Source organism: Acyrthosiphon pisum, chromosome X (genome assembly GCF_005508785.2).
Source record: "Acyrthosiphon pisum isolate AL4f chromosome X, pea_aphid_22Mar2018_4r6ur, whole genome shotgun sequence".
In the NCBI taxonomy this organism is placed as follows: domain Eukaryota; kingdom Metazoa; phylum Arthropoda; class Insecta; order Hemiptera; family Aphididae; genus Acyrthosiphon; species Acyrthosiphon pisum.
The window spans coordinates 41,046,039-41,072,587 of NC_042493.1; the positions used below are offsets into that span (position 1 = coordinate 41,046,039).

At 29.0% G+C, this 26,549-nt stretch overlaps 2 protein-coding genes and 1 long non-coding RNA gene across 3 annotated transcripts; 2 read left to right on the forward strand and 1 right to left on the reverse strand.

Moving 5' to 3' along the window:
• Positions 1–10,527: 10,527 nt before the first annotated feature.
• Positions 10,528–12,804, reverse strand: LOC103311876 (putative nuclease HARBI1). Its single transcript, XM_029485120.1, has 4 exons — positions 12,665–12,804; positions 11,153–11,288; positions 10,777–11,030; positions 10,528–10,648 (listed from the first exon to the last, which is right to left on the reverse strand). The coding sequence occupies exons 1-4, from the start codon at positions 12,802–12,804 to the stop codon at positions 10,528–10,530; spliced, it is 651 nt and encodes a 216-aa protein (XP_029340980.1).
• Positions 12,805–20,245: 7,441 nt separating this feature from the next.
• LOC103311877 (zinc finger MYM-type protein 1-like) lies at positions 20,246–21,118 on the forward strand. The gene has a single exon (XM_008191684.1). It carries the CDS (start codon positions 20,246–20,248, stop codon positions 21,116–21,118), a length of 873 nt encoding a protein of 290 aa, XP_008189906.1.
• A 2,565-nt stretch (positions 21,119–23,683) lies between these two features.
• LOC103311872 lies at positions 23,684–25,017 on the forward strand. Its single transcript, XR_003838636.1, has 3 exons — positions 23,684–24,462; positions 24,525–24,804; positions 24,878–25,017. It is a non-coding gene; the product is annotated as an uncharacterized LOC103311872 (long non-coding RNA).
• The last annotated feature ends 1,532 nt before the right edge of the window (positions 25,018–26,549 follow it).

A 26,549-nucleotide genomic window follows, 5' to 3' on the forward strand; every position in this document is an offset into this window, starting at 1 on the left:
ATTTAAATTATTTTGAATAAATTCAAAATAGCCTATTTGTGGATCTGTAAGAACGATTTGGATGGTAAAAACATTTAACTAAGTCAAGTAGTTTAATTTTTAGAATTTTTTTAAATATCAATATTTTTTTGATTAAATTAATTTGGAACGCAATAACTTTTTTAAAAAATACCATTTTTGGAAATTTGCTAACATGGGTATATTTCTCAAACTATTTACTAATTATATAATTTTATCAATTTTTGTCACACGTTTAAGTGGCATCAATTTTTTTTTTTTTTGGTCAGTTCTTTCTGTTATACCTTGTATAATATATATTTAAATTTACGTATATTTAAATTCCTTAAAACTCGAATATATTTAAATGACTATTTAAATGAAAATTCAAAAACTCAAAATATTACTAACAAATAAAATTAGGCAAATTTAAAATTTGTTTTATATAATTGTAATAATAATATTAAAGCTAATAGGTAACTTGGCTAGTGTATGCTTATTCGATAAAGGAAAAAAAATGTAAAAAATATAATAATATTAATATAACTAGTGATCAATAAAAAAAGAACTAGACATTGTTCTTCTCATAAAATCGCAGTCTTTTTGGTTTTTTTGATGTTTCTTGTTGATTAAATATTTTGTAAAACAGTCAAAAAATCTAAGCACTCAATACAAGGTTCCTACAGTAACTATTCCTAATCTTAGGTGATTAATGGAGGTATCGCATCGCAGCTGTAACAGATACTACTGATCATAGACTAACAGATATATGAGCGAAAACACACAAACGCGACGTGGCACAAAACAAGGTGAATTGCCGTCAGCAGACACAGTGCACGAAATACGTGCGGAAAATTCTTTCCTAACGGCTGCAAACAAGGGGACAACGAATGTGCGAACGAAAACAATTGAAAGCACGGATTCGAACTATTGTCCGGCGAACAGAATGGCGTCCAGCCGGACACAAATGCACGGAGCGAACTCGAGATAATCGTGCACGTTGACGTACTACATAGGTGCGATAAAGGTAATAAGTGAGGGGGCAAAGTAAACTAACTTTCAAACCAGTGCCCAAACAATCCTTACAAAACTATATACTTAATGGTTTATGTTGCGGTTAGCACCACAGCAAACCATTCGCCGAGCGAATCTCTTCACCCGGCTCCATAATGAGCGACGTTTAGGTCTGGCGGTGGTTCTGTAGTTTCTATTTCTGCAGCATCTCCACGGCCGCAAAGGGATACCATTTCCTGTAAACTGGCAGTCTCCAGTTTGTGATAACCGACACAGAATAATGCGGTAATGTCTGATTAGACTGATATGCGATTAGGTAATAACAGATAGTCTCTACTATCTTATATTGTTCTCTGTGCTGATATCGTGGTTCCGTGGTTACATGATATGGAAGTATACCTTATTGGGAAAATAAATTATCACTGGGCGCGCTGTCAACGCTTGTCATACTGATGGTTAGTATAAACTATACCGCGGAAAGCTCTGTAGCTCCTAGACTCATTTCCATCTTTTAGAAAATTTTCCTGGCTTTCCGAATATATAGGTTTAATGCGTCGCCACCTTCCGGAAACTTGTCAAAAAAAATGAAAAACGGCACATGGGTGCTTGTACGCGGCAGCACGAAATACAGTACCCTGGGTTTGGTCGGTCGCCGATTACTATACCGCGGAAAGCTCTGTAGCTCTTAGACTCATTTCCATCTTATAGCAAATTTTCTTGGCTTTCCGAATATATAGGTTTAATGCGTCGCCACCTTCCGGAACATTGTCAAAAAAATTAAAAACGGCGCATGGGTGCTTGAATTTACGGAATGTCGTACCGCGCGGCAGCACGAAAAACAGTACTACCCTGGGACAAGTGTATATTGGCAAGGTGAATTTCATGGCGCCATCTTGTGGGTAACGGCAAGAAACATGTTAGGCGCCTGGAATATAATAAAATGCAACCGTCCATACAACGTTTCTTATCACTAGTCGTTGGTGTATTAGTGCCCTAGCTTTGGTACCCCAACTTCACACCCGTTGATATTTTTAACTCAAAAACACGATTTTTGGAAAAATTGGCATTTTTAAGTTTAACATAAAAAGTAAGTACGATAGATCAATTTTGATTTTACCAAAACATTAAGCACACAAATACTAACAATACAAACAAAAAAAAATTCCAAAAATACAATTTTTTGGTATAATTAATTCAAAAACACGATTTTTTGAAAAATCGAGTATTTTGAAGTTTTTTGAACATAACTTCCATTAGAAGTTTGAGCGACTTTTTTTTAAAGTGCCATTAAAAAAAGCATACAAAAACACATATTGGAAAAAAAAATTTCAAAAAATCGCTTGGGAGCTTAAGTAGAATTATGCCGTAAATATAATAATATAAAATAATTATAAATAATATAAAATATTATTCGATTTCGTTTATTATTTTATTATATACTTACTTATTATTGTTCCAATATTTTTTATTGTGTTGAAAAATTTCATTTCTGTATCATCGATTCCAGGGTCTTCATTATGATTAGTGAATCTAATTAGAACCATTCTTTTAAATTCTATAACATGTTATTTTTTAATATATTTACATTTCTACTTCTGGAATATTCGGATTTATTTGTATTATGGAATGAGCTGTTAATGATATATTTTTTTCATATTGATATTCTCCTATTTTGACCTTTTTTTATTGATACAATATCATTTTTTTTTTGCTTTAAATTCGTCAATGTTTTCGTTCCATAAGTTCAAAACAATTGAAAATTTTAACAATTGAAGGTTTCATACACCATTCACTTATTTTGGTAGTAAATGGTCGTTTTTCCCCGTACACCTCGAAGATTCTAATCGTATTTCTATAAATTATCATTTTTCCGGTTTAGTAAAAAAATAAGATTCTACGCGCTTCCATGAAGTAGTCAATAAAATATTAAATACAACTTTCCCGGGCCGTTTCTCGGTCAAGAAAACAACAGAGGCTCTGCTCGGTCTGCCAGGACTACACTGAATATTACACAGACAGCGAGACACGGTAGGGGCTCACTCGGGCTCAAAACTGTCCACACAGCTAATTCCTTAAGAGGACGCTACCCGGACAAACGAAACCATATAACGTTCGAGAGAATGCGCTGTTAGGTGTTTTCGTGCGGCGCAAGCACGCGTTTAGCCACGCCCCGTACCGCGCGCGATCGGCACAATGCACATACGGGAGAGCGTTTCAGTGTTTCACCGAATGTTGATTGTCGAGCATCCTTCATAAATGCAGCAGCCGTCATCGTATTCATTTCACGCTTATTGTACTTCGTCTAAATATGATGGTGCTCACTTACTAACTAACTATCAATAAGAGATCCTGTTTATCTAAATATATTTATCAACGTTTTCACAATGCTGATTATTTTACCTAACAACTTAGTTTTTAATTATCGCGTAATTACTTACTGAGATAATATGTTTGAAACAGTAATTAAATTACAATCACATAAATGAATAATAATTTTCATGTAAACGTTGAACCTTTTTATATACATAACAAACGTTGTCACACGTAATAAACCTACCTATATATATATTTGCTCAGTATAGGCGATCGCCTATCAACCAACATTACACACTTTTACTTCGTAATATACATCTAAAACATACTTTTACCTAATTAATTTTTTTCAAGTACCTACTTCCTATTATTATAATAACCATGTACGCTACTGGTATTGTAATATTATAATATAATAAAACGATATTTCTAATAATAAATTATAAATCAATAATAATAATCATCGGGCAATGGAAAAACTATTATATATAGGTGGAATAAAATAAAAATATAAGACGTGTAAAATATTATCGAAATGTTTATTTATTATTTAGTCGCCAGTCTTATATTCTCTTATATCGGTTTTGAGCATCCTTTTGGGGTACAGTGGATCTACTATTTCTGGCAACAAGACTTCCAAATAGAATCTAAAACAAAAAAGTTGATTAGATACGATATAAAATGTATTTGTCTTGTTGAGCTAATATGACATAAGCATTATAAATATATTACGTTGTTAAATAATTGATCATTTTTAAATCCCAAAATGTTGGATCATACATAATTTTTTCAACATTGATCCAATTAGCTGCATAAATTACAAAATAACATGTTTTTCTATGAGATACATGTAACTGACCTATCACCTGATAGTAATAAGAATGATTTTTTTTCAACTGTATAGAATCGCCTACAACTACGCAGCATTGCAACTGAAATAGTTTATATAAAAATGTCGAATGTAGTAAGTTATATAATATAGGTAGGTAGTAGGTACTAGATAAATAATAATAATAATTTAACATACTAGTTTATTGTTAACGGCATCAACAGCATTGCTGGTATCTTTGGCAGAAAATGGACATTTTATCTCTAATATACTAGAATCTCCAATCAAACCATCTTAGAAAAAATTATTATATGATTAAAACACAGTTTATCGTAATAAATATAGTTGTATTGTAATATTATTTATTATTTACCTAGAGTGATACCATGAAGTATCAATTACCATTGGGGTACCTATTTACCATACACTTTTCAGGTGCAGAAATAGGAGCAAATGGACTAGCATAATTTTGATCTACTTGACTGCAATTACTAAGTAAAATTAATGCATATATTATAGTATATTATATTTAGCACGTTTTTTAGTCAATTAACTGTATGAACTTACTTTGTTTGTTGCGAGGTCGTGTCATTTGAGCTGATTGGAGATGGTAGAATATTATGGAATAGGTTTGGACCACTACACGTCATAATAATATAATATAGATTTTAATATTTTATGGAATATAGGTACAGACATAAAAATTATTATATGAGATATATCATATATATATAATATTTAATTGTATAGTTATAAATAAGATTAATAATAATGTCTATTTATTTACGATTTTGAAAACCAAAATGAAAATTAAGGCAAAACGTAGACTTACGCAACACCAGTTTTCGAAAAAATTTATCTGGTTTTTTTAGTGCAACTCAAAAACTAATAACCGTACCTATCTACTTTTAATTTGCACCAATGTTTCACTAATATTTTCAATATTTTTCAACTGTTATTTCAACAATACATCAGGACTCAGGAGCCTTGCATTACATTTTCATTACATTTTTACTGATATTTATAGAAAAAAAACTAAAAAAATTGAAAATTGACAATTATGTCCGTAAACAGCTCAAAAGATACACAATATTTTCAAAATTGTATGGTGTATAGAAAATTAAAATATAAACATTCTGTATAATTTTTACGTATTTACAGTTATTCGTTTTTGAATAACAACAAAAGAACAAAATCGTTTTATGAGAAATCGAGCGAATATCCAATATCGTAAATATATAAAATTCAAACGCTGATAAAAATTTAATTTGATTTGCTTTAAGACATTTTTTTTTTTTGATAAAGACAGACAAATTTATGAATAATCTTGTATTACATTTTCAAACCTTAGATTTAAAAAGAAAATTTTTTATGAATTTCTATCTCAAAATAATTTGCAAATTTTCGTCATTTTTACGTATTTTTCTTAATATTTGAACTTTAAATGCTTTTAAAAAAAAATGTGACTATGGATTTTAAATTTTTTGCATCTACCTTTGAAACAATATGCTAAGAGCCTTCTATTACATTTTCAAGCTTTTTTTAACCAGCAAATAAAATTGTATTGATATTTATAGAAAAAAATTTAAATAAAAATGGAAATTTAAAATGTCAGTAAAGAGCTCAAAATACGTCGAAATATTTGGAAAATGTTATGGTGTATAGAAAATGCTACTATATAAACATTCAGTCAAAATGTCATGTTCCAACGGTCATTTGTTTAAGAGTTGCACCAAAAACCAAAATCAATTTTCTCGAAAACAGATTTTGAGTAAAATTCCCGTTTTTCTTTCATTTTTCTTTTGTTTTTCACGGATCTTTTGAAAACTTCGGAGACATTTTTACTTTTGACTCCCCTAAGTACCAACTAGATTCACTTTCCTATCAGAAAAGATAGTGTTGAAGGAAATCTAAGCATTTTTACTGTCCTAAAAGGCGATGACAGGCACAAAAATGAAAAAACGCACATCATTGTAAAATCAATACATTCATCGTTCCACTCAGAATCTAAAAAAAATTACCGGAAAATCAAATTCATTTTTTATGAGCGTTTGAAGTTTTTTCAACATTAGATATTCACCCGTACCTATTATAATAAATTCTCATCTAACGTCAATAAATTATTTTTGTTTGGTCAAAAAGCATGTTAATATAATACAAGGTTCTTCATAATTTGATATTATAGCAGTTAAAAATATTAAAGATATGTATATAATATGTACAATTTTCTTTTATAAGCATATAAGTTCTTACTTTCACAAAATTCAACAAAAACTAGAATTATTTTAGTTATTTTGATGTAATTTAAAATATCATTCATGGAAACTTGAAACTTTTATAGTATATTATTACATTTTACTGATATTGGTACTTACGTTGAATCATTTCCTTTTCTTACTAAGTTTTTCATTCTCTGAATAATTTTTCTCTTGCAAGTCGGAGTGTTTTGAACACGGGTTTTTTTTGGTGCCATATTTATATTAACGTAGTTGTAGGGAGATAAAAAAAATAAATTTCAATCACATACACGTAATTTAGCGAACACTGATCATAATATACTATAAAATCCAATATGAACTACAACTACTAAAATATAACATTTGAACAGTTAACAATTAAAATACAACTAACGTTTTAATTTCAGCGCGCGGATATTGTCCTAATACAATAATAATAATATTGTAATAATAGTTGTAGAGGTAATAATTTTATATATTTTACTATTTTAGTACACTTTGTGTGTTATTGGAATTAATTAGTACACGTCCGCGCTATGCGGGCCCTCACGAGACGTATTTAGATGTCGCGCGAACTGCGCTCGCTACTCGGATTAGTTTCATAGGAGGGGATTTGAGTATTTGATATTCATAATAAACCTTTATTATTTTCTAATATTTAAAAATAAGTGTTTTGGGCGTATGAATACTATCGCGTGGATAATTGAAGTAAAATCTCCAAATATTTACAGTAAATAGAGGAAAACTTTATCTGTGCTTAAGCGTTTTGATTTTGTCGATAACACATTTCGTTCTTTTTTTATGGGTAGGTGAAAAACTCAATACTTTCAAAACGTATCAAAAACAAATTATTAGATTTTTCAAAAAAATCGAAACGCTTAAGCATAGATAAGATTTTCCTTTATTTGTCAATATAAATTTGGAGAATTTAGTATTATTACAGACTTCACAGTATTAAAACTCGTGAACCATGTTTTTGCTCTCATAATTCGGGTGGGTAGCGTCCTCTTAAGACCGTGTGACTCTGTCTGTTCACACATTAATATGCTTACACACTATACTATATTATACTATTACTATATTTCATACTGCGTATAGCATACAGACAGGGGTTCACAACAGTATAATGAAAATGTTGGGAACATGCAGTTATTTAGTCCGGGTTGGTGATAAAATCAGATTAATGCATGTAAACAAATTGAAAAAGAGTTATTTAAATGATGAGGTACATCCAAGGGAACTTGAGTAATAATAATAATAATATTTTAAAAAAAAAATATATTGTTTTATCTATTTAAATTTTTAAGTTATATATATTATGTATTGTGTAAAATTGTTAATGTTAAATCATTATTATTTTCTAAATTGTATGAATCTTGTATAAGTTAATTTATTTGTACTAAAATTATATAGAAGGGAAAGATATTATGTATGTACATTGTACGGTGTGTCACTGTGTCCGATACTCCGATATGTTATCTGTATCGATAAATATATATATATAACATTATGTGATTATTATGTGTGTCCGCCGTCGTGCGTAATGATAAATAAAGCAGTCGTACTTTGTCAATGCTCGTGTGTGTACCTTCGTCTGTCTTATATAAAATACGTAACACTATTAATACTATATTACTATATAAGTAGTAGTATTGTGATTTACCCTTAAAATATATATGCAGACTATTTACTAACCTGAACGTTGATAATTTTTAACTCTTAATTTAAAATTTGCAGTAGAAAAAAATTAAAATAAATTTTTTATGTTATATTTAAATAATTTTTTTTATTATTTGATATACAAACAAAAATATTATGCTGTATAATACAGGGTGTAACGGGTAGAACTGACTTTTGGAATAACGTTTGTCTTAATCAATATTTAAAATTTTTTTTTTATGTATAATTTATAGCCAATTGTGCTACACGTGAAATAAAAGAAAAATTATTTTTATTTTTTAATACCGAAAGTGAAAAATTTTAAGTTTGATTAAAATTTTTTTGAATAAATTCAAAATAGCAATTTTGTGAATCTTATTATAAGAACTATTTGGATGGTAAAAACATTTATCTGAATCAAGTAGTTTTTTTTTTAGATTTTTTTCAATTATCAGTATTTTTTTGATTAAATTAATTTGGAACACTATAACTGTTTTAAAAATATTATTTTTGGAAATTTTCTAACATTGGTATATTTCTAAAACTATTTACTTATCCTATAATTTTATCAATTTTTGTCATAAGTTTAAGTAGCATAATTTTTTTTTTTTTTTGGTCATTTCTTTCTGTTACACTCTGTATAGTGACATAAGTTTTGTATAAAATCGGTGTGTTTATTTATTATTTAAAAAAAAAATAATGTTATTATTTGTTTTTTAAACTGTTTAGTTAATTTTAGTTAAAAAAAAATGTTATTTATAATGTTAATAAAATGTTCTTTTAATTCTTGTGTTCAAAAAAATTGAATATTTCAAGTGGCGAAGCCAGGGGGGTTTTGGGTGTTCTATTGAAATTTTTTCCCCTAATATATGTATTATTTATAAATGAAAACTTTAAAAATCCCCCATTCCATAACCCTGGCTATGCCACTGAGTATTTCTACAACTATCATAAATCATAATAATGGTCAATTAATTAATTACCAAAATCCATTTTATTTTGACGACGTATAAACTTATGTTTGACTAAAAAAGTAAAAATGTAATAGTTAAAAAATAGTTCGAAATACTGAATGCTGAAATACTATACTATATAAATACAATACTAAAATCGTAAACTACAAAATACGCGGGAATTATATAATTTTTATTATAGTATAACTTTTATCAACAGAAATTTAATAATAATAATAATAATTTATATTACAACATTTCGATTACAATTGTTGGTAGTACTTTTTCGATTTTCGGGTCCTTATCACTTTTCGGACAACTGCTAGCCACCAAGTCGTATAGATGGCATATCAATGACATGCATTTTGTACACTAAAAATAAGTTTTATAAATTAAAAAATATCACTGATATATATTAACAACATTAAAGTAATTGATTACAAAACGACAAATTGACAAATCGATTGATGAGAATCGGTAATAATATTTCTGTTGTATAATCAATAATTTGAAAATTGTTATCACATTTCATACATTATCATAAAGTTTGTCACTGACTTATACCCAGTAGACAAATAGTAGAATGTTTTTCGTTCGAATAAAGTCATATATCTTTTTACGAAATTATATACAGTTTTTAATCTTATTTATTCTTACATTTTTATTAGTTCAGCTTTACAATTAAATTAAATCTTAACATTCTCTACATAACAAACTTTTCTTTCTTATTAACATTATTACTTACCTACCTAATTTATTAATTAATTAACTATGCTAATAAAATTGCCAATCTTTCTAACAAGGTATGTCTGACCTTACACATTAATTATTATTGACTTTAGAGCATAAAAAACAAATGATTGTACTTGAATATAAGATAAAATTCCATGTTCTAAAATGTTATTTTTAAAATAGTTTATATTACTAGGAAAAATCTTGAATTAATTAATTGTGATCTGACTAAATTTCCAGTCTGTCTTATGGAATTTGCATTAAATTCATGTAAGAACTCTGGTCTAATTGGCTCTTCATTATTTGGTATTTCATCCCGTTGTTGTAATAACATGTTATATAATACAGCTGTGGCAACAATAGTCTTCATAGATGTAGGGTGCGTATTCCAACAGTTAAAACAGGAAATCTCCTTTTCCATACTCCAAAGACCCTTTCAACAACATTCCTTGTACTAATATGTGCTCTCTGTAAAAAAAAAAATTACATGCATCATCCTATTTGTATGCTTAATTTAAGCATATATTCAAATTCTCGTTTTTGGAATTTTAAATACATTTAAAAACAATATTACTTGAGATTGTTTGTACGACTTAAAGATAATACAAACTTCTGTTTTCAAATAGGAACCACTTTTTTCCTTTTTAATTAGGTTTTTAGATTTTTTTGAACGAGTAATTTTTCAGTTTTATGACTACTAAGAGATAGGGGTTTTAGACTTTAGTTGTTTATTTACTTGATAATTTTCTTCTGCTTGTGTGCTCGTGTTTAAGAGTGGAGTCATTAAATAATTTCAATATGGATAACCACCATCCCCAATCAAAAAAACATTATTTCCATATTCCTGATTTTCAAACTTTGCTCTGACTAAATAATTGTCAAAAATCGTACTATCATGAACAGATCCTGGCCATCTATAATATATAATCGTTAATATATACTATCTAGTCTATACTATATAATATTTTATGCTTACCTAGAAACAATATTCATAATTTCCATATTACTATTGCATATAACCTGAACATTAAAAGAAAAATACCCTTTTCTGTTACGAAACCGTTCACCAATATCACTATTAGGAGACTGTATCCGTATATGAGTGCAATCTATGGCACCAATAACACGTGGTAAATTTCTTATTTTATAAAACCCTGTTTGAACAATACTTCTTTCATGTGCGGTCCGAGGCATGTTTATAAACTGAGGGTAAAGACGAGCAATAGCAGTTGAAACTCTTTTAATAGTTCTACATACAGTAGATTTATTAACTCTGATATGATCACCAATAACTGCCTGAAATTAAAATTGTATAACTAATATATTTATATCTATTGCTTTAAAATGTAATTATTTAATTAGCGAAACTATAATGTCTATGCTTATTATATTGTGATAAAATATTATATAATTTTTACTTGAAATGTTCCAGTAGCATAATAACGAAGAGTTATTAAAACTTGTACTTCTGGAGACAGTGCAACATTTCTTTTTGATTCGTGTTTAACACCTTGAACAATAAGAATCAAGACACAAAAACTTTCTTTTGAAAGCCTATTAATTAAAATATAATATTATTAGATATAGATGCAATTGCATATATATATAATATATAAAGCAGTGGCGTGCCGAACTGACAAGCAGACCTAAGGCAAACTATACAATTTGATCCACCTCCCCACCACCAACAGTATTTTCACTATTTTTTTTTATTATTCAAAATATTAAATATTATTAAGGTTTTTTAGGTACAAGTTGCTCATCTACATATACTAACACATCTATGACATCTATGTCAGCTCACTATTTTTTAATCATTGACAATTTTTTGAGTGCTTGTGTGTCATGTACTCTATTAATTTGATGTGTGTAATAAACAATCATGTGCATGTATAGTGTTAACCCATTGATGTAGGCATAAAAATGTACTATAACTTATGTTTTAATTAAATCTGAATTATTTTCCAAAATTATATTATTGCTAGTACTTCTATACAGCAACCTATTAAAAATAATATGTGCCAAATCTCTAGGCACAGTTAGTTATATGGGAGGGGAAGGGTGAGAGTTATAGTAATAATTACATTTATATAGATACTGTCCATGTTGTAATGGGGGTTTAACCCTACCCATATGTATGGCCTTGTCTAGGCCTATGGCCCTGAATATAGTTTTATACTTATTTGGACCAATATATGTGTGAAACAAGTTCAAACAACAATTAACAAATGTTCATTGACGTCATGGATCTATTTTCTCTATTCAACGAGTTGTACTTTCATATGACGTGTATTTTGTTTTTTTACGACGGTTTTTAGTAGGTAATCAAGTATCCTTAGAGGACGCCTAGGTATCTATGCAACGTACAAAAACCAAATTTTGTGTTCAACAGTTCCAATTTTAGTAATCTTAATTAATAGAGTGAATTTACCTATTATTTAACTTAAAAGTAAGAACATTATCTGGGCTTATCATATCTATTCATTATCTCGTGAGATTTTTTTTTATACTATTTTAACATGAGAGACATGAGACATTTTAATATGTGCAATGAGAATTTTAAAATTGCTCATTCCTAGATAGTTCATCTTGACCATTGGCGACCGTTACGATTATATACTTTTATATACTTGTCCATGACGATTACTATCCTACAATGGAAATTGTGTATAGTAATATCGTGTTGGTAACTGTGACGTCAGCCGATGGACAAGATGAACAGCTGGACGGGTTATACCTATTAATAAATAATTATATTCAATAATCAATATACATATTTGATATTATGAAGTCGTGTACCTATTCGATTACGATACTACGGTACAGTAGGACCTACACGATACACCTATAGCTGATTTTATATGCTGTAATACCTATATATATTTTAATACTTATAATTTATGTTTATAAACGTTAAAAATATTACCTACCTAAAACGGCATTTAAAATCAAAGTCATCAAATTCTTCAAGAGGATTTGATCTATCTCGGAAAAGCCTTGGTCTTGGTAGATGATACAACATATCCAAGAAAAATTCATCATCGGAATCTGATGTACTTATTCCCGACATGATTAGTAATTACCTATATATTATTATATTATTATATTAACAGGTACTAAAAAATTACTGTAGATCGATAATAGATAATATTAATGTGTATAATTTGAAAATGTTAATAACTAGTAAGTATAACTCGTATCGGTAGGCATATTAGCTATCTTGAGATTTGAGAAAAAATTATAATTGTGTGATAAACCGTTGCTTAAAAAATTTAGTGAGCCGAAATCTGATCACTAATTTAATGATCTGGTAACCTCCAGTTTAAGGAACCAATAAGGTTAATGACCGTTTAGTGAACCATTAAATAATTTATTCATTCAATAGCGCGCTATTGGTTCATTAAATGTTTAATGAACGTTTATGCAACCCGGCAATAGACTACTTGTAAGTATAAAATTATAATGAATGAGATAACATTAAATAATATTTCATTATTATTAATATAATATTATAATATATAAATTTCGGATATCTCATATATTAATGCTGGGGTAACTGTCCCCAATACTTTTCAATTTGTACATATCTGACTTCCCCACACAATGAACACGGAAATAGCTCTATACGCGGACGATAGTGTAATATATTCTAGCTCTGATAATGAAGATAAGGTAATAAATAATATTCAAACTCACCTCGACGCAGTTCAAAAATGGACAAAGTTGGAAAATTGCACTCAACCCATCAAAAAGCTCAGCAGTCCTATTCACGTTCCCTGACAACACAAAGAATTCCTGTTGTATGTTTTATTACCTTCCCAATAGGATAATGGGATTATCCTGGGATCTTCCTGTGTAGGTCATAGTCTACATATGGGATGGACATATTATATCCAACAGAACTATGAATGTCCGCTTCCCAGGAATGTCCTGTGAAGACTAGTAACCTTACTACCATCTCATAGAAGTCTTAGGATATATTCTGTACCTCCAACGGAAGTCCTGTTCACTTGCATTTTAAGTCTATGAAGAATAACCCTTCAGGGTCCTGCAGATGTCCATAGACTGCAGTCACATATATGTATATTATATACTTATATATACTAGTTCTAAGACATTACTTTTTACCATCCTGCGGAAGACGGAGTCTCTTTAACATACCTTTTATTTTATATATATATATATATTTATTTATGTCTGAGAAAATTTACATTTACATTCTTAAAAAAAGTCTCATTAATTTAATTAATTGAATGGAATGAATAGAACAAAATAAATAATAACAATGTATTTATTTACCTACCGAATATAATAATACAATTGAAAAATTAACATCATTTGAAAAATATATTTAATTAAAATAATTATAATAAATGTATAAATAGTCATCCTTTTAAATATTGTGTTGTTTGTCTTTAAACAATTAACTAGAACATATTTTTTTTTTTTTAAATTAACAAGAAAATAAATGTAAGATTATTAAGAGGATGTCAGCGCACTATTTGTAGTGTAAAAGTAGTTTGCAAAAAAAAGTAGAGAATAATATTTTTGAGGGAATGCAATATCGATTTTATATTTTATTGTTATTTGATTTTATTCGACTTTCAAAATAAACAAAAAAATGTTGTAAATTTAAATTATGTTAAAATTGTTTTGAGACAATATTTAGACAAATCAAAATGTCATACCCTCAAAAATATTATTCTCAATCTTTTAGGTAATGGGTGATATTACTCTAAGATTAGTTAAAAACATAGAAAAAATGATTCTGTGTAAATTCGTTTTGTCTATGTTGCGCGTGCTCCAGAGTGAGAGAAAACAAATTGCGCTGACATCATCTGGAGAATATTTGAAAATTATTTAATTTACCTAATATCAATATTAAAGAAAATAGGTTTTATGTTCAAACAATTATTATATTTTCAATTTTATCCAACAATATATTTATGTTAAAATTCATTTAAAATCTTTTTTCTTCAGGCGAACCACTAGTTACGAGCCCAGAAGTTAATGAACGACAGAGATTTATGCACAATTTGGACGAAGCAGAATGTTGTAAGCTAAATATTTTAGTATAATAATATTGTTTTAGTCAATGGACAAAAGGTAAAGTTAAATTTCTTTTTAGACAGCCCACCAGTTACGAGGTCACGAAAAATGAACTAACTAATCACAAACATATATTTCAATAAAACATAAAGTACCAAAATCATTCAAATACGTACATTTTTTTTATTATTTAATTTTTTTATTTATTTAAGATAATCTCTTTTCATATTTTTTATGAAAATTTTCTAAATCGGTTCCGAGTTGTTGACATACGTTTACCAATTTTTTTATTTTATTTTTTTTTGTCTGAAATTGAATAGAAGATGGTTTGAATAATAATATAGAATATATTTTTTATATATAAACAATTACAATTAAAATAACATATAATATTTAACATATATAAGGAACATATTTAAGTGAGATTTATTTTTTTTACATAATTATTTCTTTGATAAATATATCAATAAATTTTTTTCATGTTTCCTTATATTGGATTTTTGTGTTTTTGTTAATTGTTTAGCTTTATATTTTATTGGCCTTAATTGATTATTACCAATTACCTGAGGTGTATAGGGTTTCACATCTTTTAGATGATATGTATGCAACTTGTTTGTTAGAGGGTATTTCACGCCTTCACGGTGACAAAATTTGCATCGCATTCAACTACAATAGCAGCATAATAGGGATAACCAATTGTGGTTACATTAACTGGTGATCCAACGGGAAAAGGATGATCGGACTGTTTTGATGACTGCTCTGCTTCTTGTTCAACAACGGGTATCTGTAAAACATAATGTTCAGGTATTAATATTAATTTATACAAAATTGTCATTTAAAAAAAAAAACCTAATATACAATATACTTACATCATAATCTATCTTTGAGCTGCTCTCCCTCTTGGATGTTGATGACGAGTGTTTTGCTTCTGGTTGAACGGGTATCTGTAAAACATATCATGTAAGTATTAATATTGATTTTTACAAACATTTTATACCTGACCGATAAATATCTAATTTCAATATACTTACGACATTATCTGTCTCTGAGCTCTCGCGTTGGGTTGACTGTTCTGCTTCCTGTTCAACATTTGGCTATAAAACATAATGTTTAAGTATTAATATTGATTTTTACATACATTTTATCTAATTTCAATATACTTACGTCATAATCTATCTCTGAGCTCTCCCCATGGGTTTGTGATCCAACTGGAAAAGGATCATCGGACTGTTTTGATGACAACTGCTCTGCTTGTTGATCAACAACGGGTATCTGTAAAACATAATGTTCAGGTATTAATATTAATTTGTACAAAATTGTCATTTAAAAAAAAAAACCTGAGCTGATAAAAACCTAATATACAATATACTTACGACATTATCTATCTTTGAGCTGCGACCCTTGGATGTTGATGACGAGTGTTTTGCTTCTGGTTGAACGGGTATCTGTAAAACATATCATGTAAGTATTAATATTGATTTTTACAAACATTTTATACCTGACCGATAAATATCTAATTTCAATATACTTACGACATTATCTGTCTCTGAGCTCTCGCGTTGGGTTGACTGTTCTGCTTCCTGTTCAACATTTGGCTATAAAACATAATGTTTAAGTATTAATATTGATTTTTACATACATTTTATCTAATTTCAATATACTTACGTCATAATCTATCTCTGAGCTCTCCCCATGGGTTTGTGATCCAACTGGAAAAGGATCATCGGACTGTTTTGATGACAACTGCTCTGCTTGTTGATCAACAACGGGTATCTGTAAAACATAATGTTCAGGTATTAATATTAATTTGTACAAAATTGTCATTTAAAAAAAAAAAACCTGAGCTGATAAAAACCTAATATACAATATACTTACGACATTATCTATCTTCGAGCAATTACGATAGTCAAATATACTCTCATCAGTATTACAATACTTTTTACGTTTCTCATGATTAGTGTTTGTTATACAACCTAGATTACGTCTGATATTTTTTGATGGTAGCCCTTTAAAATTTATATCTACATATGACCATTTGGTGTCAGATGGATTTTTTGGAAAACCATACAGCTCCATCAATAATTTTATTTCTGCAATGGTTGTTTTTTTCGGCTGTATTCTGTCGCCCAGCAAATACCAATAGTTTAATTTTATTTTATAATTGGGGTAGACATTTTTTGACTCCAATGGACGTTCTCTAACGTCCATTTTAGATTCGACGAACAGTGTCTGAAAAAATTAATATGGTTAACTTTAGCTGTACATTAAGGGGATTAACCTAACTTTACTTACCGAAGTTAATGTGTTTACTCGTCTAATCCATGTGGCAATTAGGTTTTGCGCTGCTTCTGAAACATCGCTGTTACCACAAAACTTTATCAAGTTGTACTTTTCTGATAGACCAGGTCATGACGATTAAGAAAATATAATTTTTGTCATAGTACTATAGATATTTTTTTCCTAAATTACTTCGAAAAAATGTATATTGTGATAATCCAAAATATCGTAATTACAGTGGTTTCTTTTTTGAACATAAGTCTATTTACCCTTTAATTTTTACCCAAATTTTATGAAATTATATTTTCCTGATAGACCATTTTATGACGAATAAATACTTATGATTTTTGTCATAGTACTATAGTTATTTTATTTTTTTAATTATTACGAACCATAATAATTTGTGACAATCCAAATTAACGTCATTTTCACCCTATAATTTCGGTCTTAGTGTTGATAAAAATTGTCCAACGGTAAAATATGAGTCAGAATACCATTCTGAACATTTTAAAAAAAAAAATCAATTCGATATGTGCAATATTAAAGAAAATAGGTTTTCATAGATTTTTGTTTAAGTCCAGGCTGTTTACTTATAGCTGTGAATACGTATTTTTTTAACTCTGCGCACCAAATGTAGTATAAAAAACTGTATTTCTCAACTAAACTCTATACAATTATATTTTTCTGATAGATAATATCACACTGAATCTTTATATGTACAAAACATGCCTTAACTTCAAATATCCCTTATTTAATTAAAATAATGTCATCTTCTTTTTGTATGTGTTGTTCGTCTTTGAACATTTACCTAGAACATATATTTTTTTTTTATTAACAAGAAAATAAATGCAAGATTATTAAGAATATTTTAAAGGTATAGGATTTACCTGCAATATATATTTAATAAAATAAATGTAATTATAATTTTTTTGTACCTATGTGTTGTTCGTCTTTGAACATTTACCTAGAACATATAAATTTGTTTAATTAACAAGAAAATAAATTACTTATTCATATTATAATTTACAATGTAATATTTTGTCTGTTTAAACGCTCTTTTGCGTGTTTTAACCAACTTGCTATAGGCTTTTTAATTTGCTCTTCAGTAGCTGTGTTGAATAAAATTCTAATTGACTCTGCGAATTATAAAATATTGAATCAAAAATTATCTAATTATCTAATTTATTTAGATTTTTTGAATTTAATCTAATAATTAATATTTATAAATACCTAGTATAAGTTTATAAAAATTTGACTTTTGTAAACTCTGTTTATCTTTGCATATCAACGAAGTTCCAGTTAGAGTTATATCAATACCCAATTTATTTGAAAATAATTTGCTCATAATAATTCTTACTGCACTATTAACATCAGCGCCACCAAATGATGCCACTTTCTTCTTCTAAAAATCATGTGTAGTTAATAGTTATATGAATTTTATTTTATAATTGGATTTTTAAGAAATTGATAATACACCATAATATACAGATGAAAGGCTGGAAGAAAAATTTAAATTAAAAAGTAACAAAATTAATTTAATATGTTGCCATTAACTTATAGTCATAGGCGGTACTACGGGGGGGGGGGGGGGCAGAGTATGCAACTGCCCCTCCTGCGGACCGTACCTGACACTTATATTTAATTCCTTGAATCTCGATTTCCAAACTTACTCTAAAAATATTTTTTTCAAATTTCAATACTAAATTAGCTGTGGCGAAATATCTGTTATTTTCTTAGATTATATTGTTCTATGGTATATCTACCGTGCTCTTATCTTTATCTTTATTATCTATGTTGGTAACATATACCTTATACTCAGGTATAAGATCTATGGTTGGTAACTCAATTTTGATAAAGAGATTTGCGCCAAAATTATACATATAATGTTACAGCATCGCGATAGATAAGATTTGAATTATTGTAAAACTCATGACAAATAAAATCTTATTTGTCATGGTAAAACTGTTATAACTAAACTAAATATTAAATACCTACAATTGTAAATTGTAAATTATTATTATTAAGTATGACTTCAAACAATTTCAAAAAAAAGAAGACTGCATGACTTTTTCACGCCAAAACTAAATACTGGTAAGTTAATACCTATTTAATACTTAACAAATATAAAAATATTTTATTTTCATTATTTTTTATCAGAAACAGTCTTCCTATACATACTCGGTTATGCTGTTTCGTTTTACTTACGTTCAACTTATAAATTAATAGTATTAAATAATTTAGATGGCAATGATCCAGATGATCAAGTTTTATTATCACCGCAGTGTAGTACTAAACATGAAGAATCTGAAATAGATACTTCATCATTTATTGTTAATGAACCATCAGGTATTTTAGTATTTATATACACAGTTTTAAAATTACTTGGTTTGTGTTCTTTGTTGTATGGTGTTTATAGATTCATTGTATCTATTTATATTATTTAATTTATAACTAATATTGAAGGTTTGTATGATTCAGTTGCATTCATACTATTATAAATGTAAAAACAAACTATATTTAGTACCTACCTAACTATAACTATAACTATCAAATGTGTCAATCTTATGTTGAGTGTTAACCATTAATTTTTTATAATCATCTTTGTTTGCATTAACACTAACTCCTATGTGGCTATGTGTAAATAATTGTTGTATAATTATACTATATGACATAATATTATAGTATTATTATATTATTACATTGTAATGAATTTAATAGCTAATAAAATATACAAAATAATTATTTTATTTTTTATTGAAATTAAATATTAGATTCGATCGCCCAGTAAATGTAATTATTAATTAACTAACTATTTGTTAATTTGATATTTAGTGTTGAATCTATGATTGATATAGTGCTTTGTTGGTATTAGGCTGACTTAACTTTTAGATTGGCTCAATAATTTTAAATAGACATTCATTTAATTCTTATTATGTTTAGATGAAGATAACTGTAACTCAGGTTTACATCAATTACATCCTGATGATCCAAAAAATGTTATACCATTAAATCAAATAGAATTTAAACAGCGAGTTATCAGAGGACCTTATCAACCAGATTTAGAATTTTATCCAAGATCATCATTTAGTGGAGCACAGCGTTCGTTTTAAAAATCCTGGTTTAAATTATTTTCATGGTTAGAATACAGTCCAAAGTTTGATTTGGCATTTTGTTTTCCATGTCGCATGTTTAACAATTCTAATGGTATAAATGTTGGTCAAACTGATAGGGCTTATACAAATACTGGTTATAAAAATTGGAAAGCGGCTACCATCAAATTTAAGGCTCACCAAATCTCTAAAGTACATTTAAATTGTGTAACATCCCTTTCAAATTTTCTTCATTCAAAACCAATTGATGTATTGTTAGATGAAGAAAGAGAAAATACCCGAAGTCAGAGAGAAAAACAAAGGTTAATAAATAGGCAAGTAATTCAACGTTTAATAGACGTAACACTTTTTTTAGGCATTGGCGGTAAACCATTTCGTGGACACAGTGAAAAGAAAAATGATATTTATAAAGGTCTAATTTTAGGAATAGTTGATCTTTTAAAAAAATATGATCCAATATTAAAAAAGCACTTTGAAACAGGACCTAAAAATTCTATATATTGTAGTAATTACATACAAAACGATCTCATTGCGTCCATCATCATTGTGATTAAAAGACAATTAAAAGTTACGTTAGTAAATGAAAAAGTGTCAATAATGGCTGATGAGACTAGTGACGTCGGTCACCATGAACAGTTATCTGTTGTAATTATATATTTTGATAAATTCAAAAACAGACCAATAGAACAGTTTGTGTGCATGAAGAGAATGATGACAGTTGATGCCACAAGTATATTTAATGCTTTAAATGATGTAGTTGAAGAGTATGAAATCAAATGGGAAAATGTTATTTCTACTTGTTTTGACGGTACTGCAACTATGTCTGGAAGTATAACAGGAGTTCAGACAAAGTTCATGGAGAAAAATCCAAAATCTTTTTTTGTGCATTGCTATGGCCATTGCTTGAACTTAATATTAGTTGATTCTATTGGCAAAGACAATAAATAACCAAGGAAACATTTGGGAAGCTCCCGTGGACGTCATGTGTTGTTAGGGTTACGAAGACCCAAATACTATAATACATTAATGTCAAAACGGTCAAAACATAGCTTGGTATCACAATATTAAATATCTTGGAGTTTTATTAGATAAAAAACTCACTTGGAATCCTCATATATCATCGAAATTACACCAAGGATACCAACGCTTAAAAATAATATATCCACTCATGAATCGGCAAACTTAATTGAACTGGAAATGCTCACTATTATTATATAAACAAATAATTCGCCCTTTAATTTTATATGCAGCCCCGGTCTGGGGTCAATGTGCTACAACTCTGACGCGGTCCCGCGTAATGGCTGTTTGAATCCAAATAGCCTTTTGCGCGGAAAGCCGCGTTGTGCTTCTCAAACAAACCGCCCAGCGACGACGGACGACGCCGGCGCGTGACACCCGCGCCAGGAACCGTCGGCCGGCCGTTCGGTGAACCGGATTGAACGAGTTACTTGTTTTCTAGACCTCGCCGGGTACACACTCACGGACGACACACGTCCCCGCGAATCGAAAACGCTACAGCATACACTAAACACTTTTTAGTGTTTTGTTCATCATTAGTTTGTGTCAGTGACAGTTTCTTTTGAATAAATACCTGACCTCCGCATTCGACAACAAAAATTGTGTTTTTCTTTGTTTTAACTTTACAATTTGGTTACCTCACCTCAACACTCCTCATCCACGCGGCACCCCACAGGTCCGCGACAACTCATATACACAAAATGCAAGTATTACAATCAAAAGTCCTACGTGTAATTTCAAATTCTCCATGGTTTGTCCGAAATGACGCACTGCACACAGATTTCAAAATTCCTACTATCAAAAACTACATAAGAGAATTATCGGTAAGCTTCTTTAACAAATTATCTAAAGGAAGTGGTCCACAGCACTTCACGCTTCAGCGATTCACTCGTCCAAAGAGTCGCAGACTCCAACGCGGCCGTCCACACGACGTCCTAAATCTTTAATCTACTATTGTATTATGTAAATATTGTCTTATATTTTCTTATTTTTATTATCTGTCAATGTTTCACAATCTTATCCTATTCAGTATATTATGACATTATGATATTTAACCATAGTTTTAACTATACCATAATTGTGATCTAATTTATAAATGTTAAAAAATAATTAATTCTTGACACCTAAGCTTAGATGATGTCGAATGTCAGGAAAACTTTATTTTAATAAAAAAGCCTCGGTAGTGTGACCATTGGCTTGTTTTTACATGATAATGATAACTTAGATTAAATTGTACAATTCGATATCTTTCAAAAATAAAATTATGTTTTGGATGGATTTTTCGTCAGGGCCCAGTGCGTCATGAAGGTGTTCAGGTATGTTGAATTTTTGTCGTGCCGCTTTTGTGTCTCTGCATTCGGTAATAATATGTTAGATTGTAGTTGTAATTCCACATGTAGGGCATATTTTTGGTGGCTCTTTTTTCATGAGATGGCCATGTGTGTGATACGTATGGCCTATTCTGAGGCGATTTAGTACGACTTCTTCTCTTCTTTTGAGTGATATTGGATTATTCCATTTTTCGATAGTTCTTTTTATCTCATTTAGTTTATTATTCATTTTAAGCCATTCTTTTTTCCAGTTATTTTTGATTTGGTTATATATAATTTTTTTAATATCATTTTCGGATTTAATATTCCACACAGTTAGTTGACGTGGGTTATTGGCTTAATTATTATAAACAATAAACATAAACAAATAAAAAAAACAAATTTAATTAATAGCAAATATAAAACAATACATAGACTACTTGCAAGTATGAAATTATAATGAATGAGATAATAAATATTAGATACTATTTTATTACTATTAGGTAATTATTAACATTTTGTTAGGTACTATTAATTATTTATGTTATATTATAGATTTTACTTTATATCTTCTACAGAAGTAACAACATCAAAATGGTTACTATTTGCGTTGACTAAATATATACATTTCTCATGTATATTAAATGTGGCTGGAATTCTACCAGATTTATGGAACACTTGCCAGTCTTGTTTGTTTGAAAAAGTATCAACCATTATAGTTGTGTTTATCAAAATAGCTGCTACAAATAACTCAACTTCAGTAGCCCAAATAGCTGAAATATAGGTAATTATTTATAATACTTTTATATATTTTATTTTTTTGATTAATTAATATATCATATTTATATATATTTTAATTTGCTATAAAATGTATTGTAGTATGTAGTTGAGTGAAATATAAAACCAGTTGTAATATAAGCAAATAAAATAATGGCATATTTTTCTCTGCCCTCCCCCCTCCTACCACATACATACTCAAAATTCTTTTTTTCAACTAGCATAAACGTAACCTGTGTGTAATCATCTACAATAACATTGGAAATTTGTATATCTTTATCAAAATAATGTTTTAAATTTGACAAGTGTTGTCTTGTCTTCATAACTTTGCCTTTATACATTAAGAAACAAGTCTTATTTGAATTTATTGAATCAATAATATTATAACCAATTTTTGGTTTCCAGGGAAGTGCACTCTAACCTCCTTTCCGGTCGTCTCTCTTGAGGTTTCGAAGTAAATCCTTGTAATTTACATTAAACACATTATCAGTTTTATGGCGTTTGTTGTATGAAACTCGTTGCCGTTCTTGAGCTTTTTCAATGTTTGTGTGGACTTTATCTTCCATTATACTTCTCAGACTTAACATTTTTCCAAATGTTTTATTGAAAGCAACTTTATCAAATACGTCATCATCGGATACAATACCAAGATCCTCAGATATTATCGTGCCCCCATAGCCACATCGGTTGATTTTAAATTACATATACCAACAGGCAATATGGGTTCTCTTTGATATAAAACTTGGAAAGGAGAAAAAATTGTCGAAGTATGTTGAGTTGTACGATGTGCAAATAGTACACCTTGCAAAATATAAGGGCACTTATTACTATTATTTTGCAGAACTTTGAGGAAGCAGTTTTTTATAGTTCTGTTCTGGCGTTCACTAAATCATTCACTTGAGGATGATACGCCGAAGTCATTCTTTGCTTGGTACCAGTTAAGCGAAATAATTCTGATATGAGTTTGTTCAGAAATTCTCTTGATCAGTAATATGAATTAAAGGACAGCCATGTTTGCAGATTATATCATCATATAGGAAGCAGGAAACTGATTCTGCACTTTTATTGGGAAGTTCTCTTGCTTCAGACCACTTTGAAAATTGTCTATTGCTACTACAACATATTTCATGTCATCGACTACTGGAAGTGTCATAATATCAACACCAATTTGTTTGAACACTTGCTTAGGTACTGAAACCGATTGTAGGTCAGGAATAACTTTTAATGTCGCAGGATTTGCTTTTTGGCAGGCATCACACTGCTTGATGTATTATCTTACATCGTTCAACATTAAAGGCCAAAAGTATCGCTTTTTCAAAAGATTTTATGTGGCGTCGCGACCATGGTGTGAAGACAAAGCCGATGCTTCCAAAGAACTATCAGCACCATCATGAACCAATTTAATAATTTGTGTTCGTTCTTCTGGCGTAATTATCACTTTGGCCATAGTCTTTTTGTAGTACAGAACTCCATCTTTTACTATGAATGGTCGACAACATCTCCTGAAGTTTGCTCGGCTACCTTTATCAGGTATAGCAGGTGGATAAACTCTATACTCCAAGTAAGCCATGACCCATTCTAAATTTACATGCGTGTTTTTCAGTTGTTGGGGTGCATCAGCCTCAACTGCAGCTGCCAAACACTTATCCCATGGTCGAAACAACATATATTACCTATTGGGCAATTCACATTAATAATAAATGTTACTATACACACATACCTATCTGATTTGTATATTTTTTTATTGTTTTTAAATTAAATAATGGCATTTTATGGAAAATAATAATTATTCTGTAATTATAAAATTTCAAAACGACAATGATTTATAAAAAATCAGTATAGAAAAATAAAGATAAATTTTTTTAAAACTCCCCTCAAAGTGTTACGTACTGCTGGATATTTCCTTTTTACATCTCTGTCATATCCATATAACATGTAAAATTACCTATTCACTTATGTATATTATGAATACATTTATAAGTTGTATATTTTAAATAAACATTAAAAATCATACAAAATATGAATTTATATTTATAATTTATTTAAGTTATTATTCAAAACAAATTTTATTATCAATACATATTTAAAAAAATTAAGTTAAATTAAATTAAATTAAATTAACTTAAATCTACTATTTCTGACTCAAAAATTGTGAACGGTATACAAATTGGAAGAAAAAAAACGTTATTGGTTCTTGTCCTTTTTAAAATCTTATTCATAAAATGAAAACACAATATTTCATTGATGAGTCAACTGACATTGTCTCTATGAAATCCATGTGTATTTGTGTAAGGTATTTTGATACAGAATTAAATCAAATTCAAACAAATTTTTGGAGTATGATGCAAGTATTCCCTAATGCAGATGAGGCAGTTTCTGGTGCTACAGGAGAAATGTATATCACCAACAATTATTACTACCAAAATTTCATTAAGTTTAAATGCTATATTTTTTTAGGTTGTATGAAAAAACCATAGTCATTTGATCAGAACGGTGTACCTATGGAAAATATTGTAGGATTTCTTTCCGACGGTTGTAACACTATGTTTGGACAAAATAATTACTAGTCGCTTAGTTGAATTCAGTGAACCAATTTGGTAGTAATATCCAGTGGTGGATATGAGGGTGGGGCGTACGGCCTTTTTCTTCAACAATGCTGCAGTTATTTAAAAAATCCGATTTTAGAAATTTTGAAATATCTGATATCTTGATAATATACTATCAAGTTTTTGAGATTTGTTTTACTACTTAATAAATGTCCCTGAGGGGATATAAAATTCTGTTTTTTTTTATTAGAACTAAATTATTATGTGGATGATTTTTCTGAAATTGTTGACGTGCTTATTAAAATCTAAATTCGAAGTAGTAACTTTCAATTTTTAAACTTTGTATATTAATGAAATAGGTCGATCATAGACTTAATAATATTATCATAACGGGTTTAGGAAATAATATGGGGGATTAGGTGATTTCAAAATTAAAGTAATAATTAATAAATAGTTTAATCTATCAATATTTTTAATATGTAAAAAAGTGGTCAAAGTGTAATAAATACTATATCCAATATTACATATATTTTATATTTGTTTAATTCCGTTTTCGAGGGACTATTATCCTTTAGATAAACAATTTAATAGACGAGAAAAATATACTCATTTAATTTTTGAACAGGTACTTCAAATTTTAAAAAAATATATCCCCCTGACACTGCCTAAATGATTTTACAGGGAAAACTCTGTTCTCGTTTGAAAAACCAAATTTAATATCGCCACAAA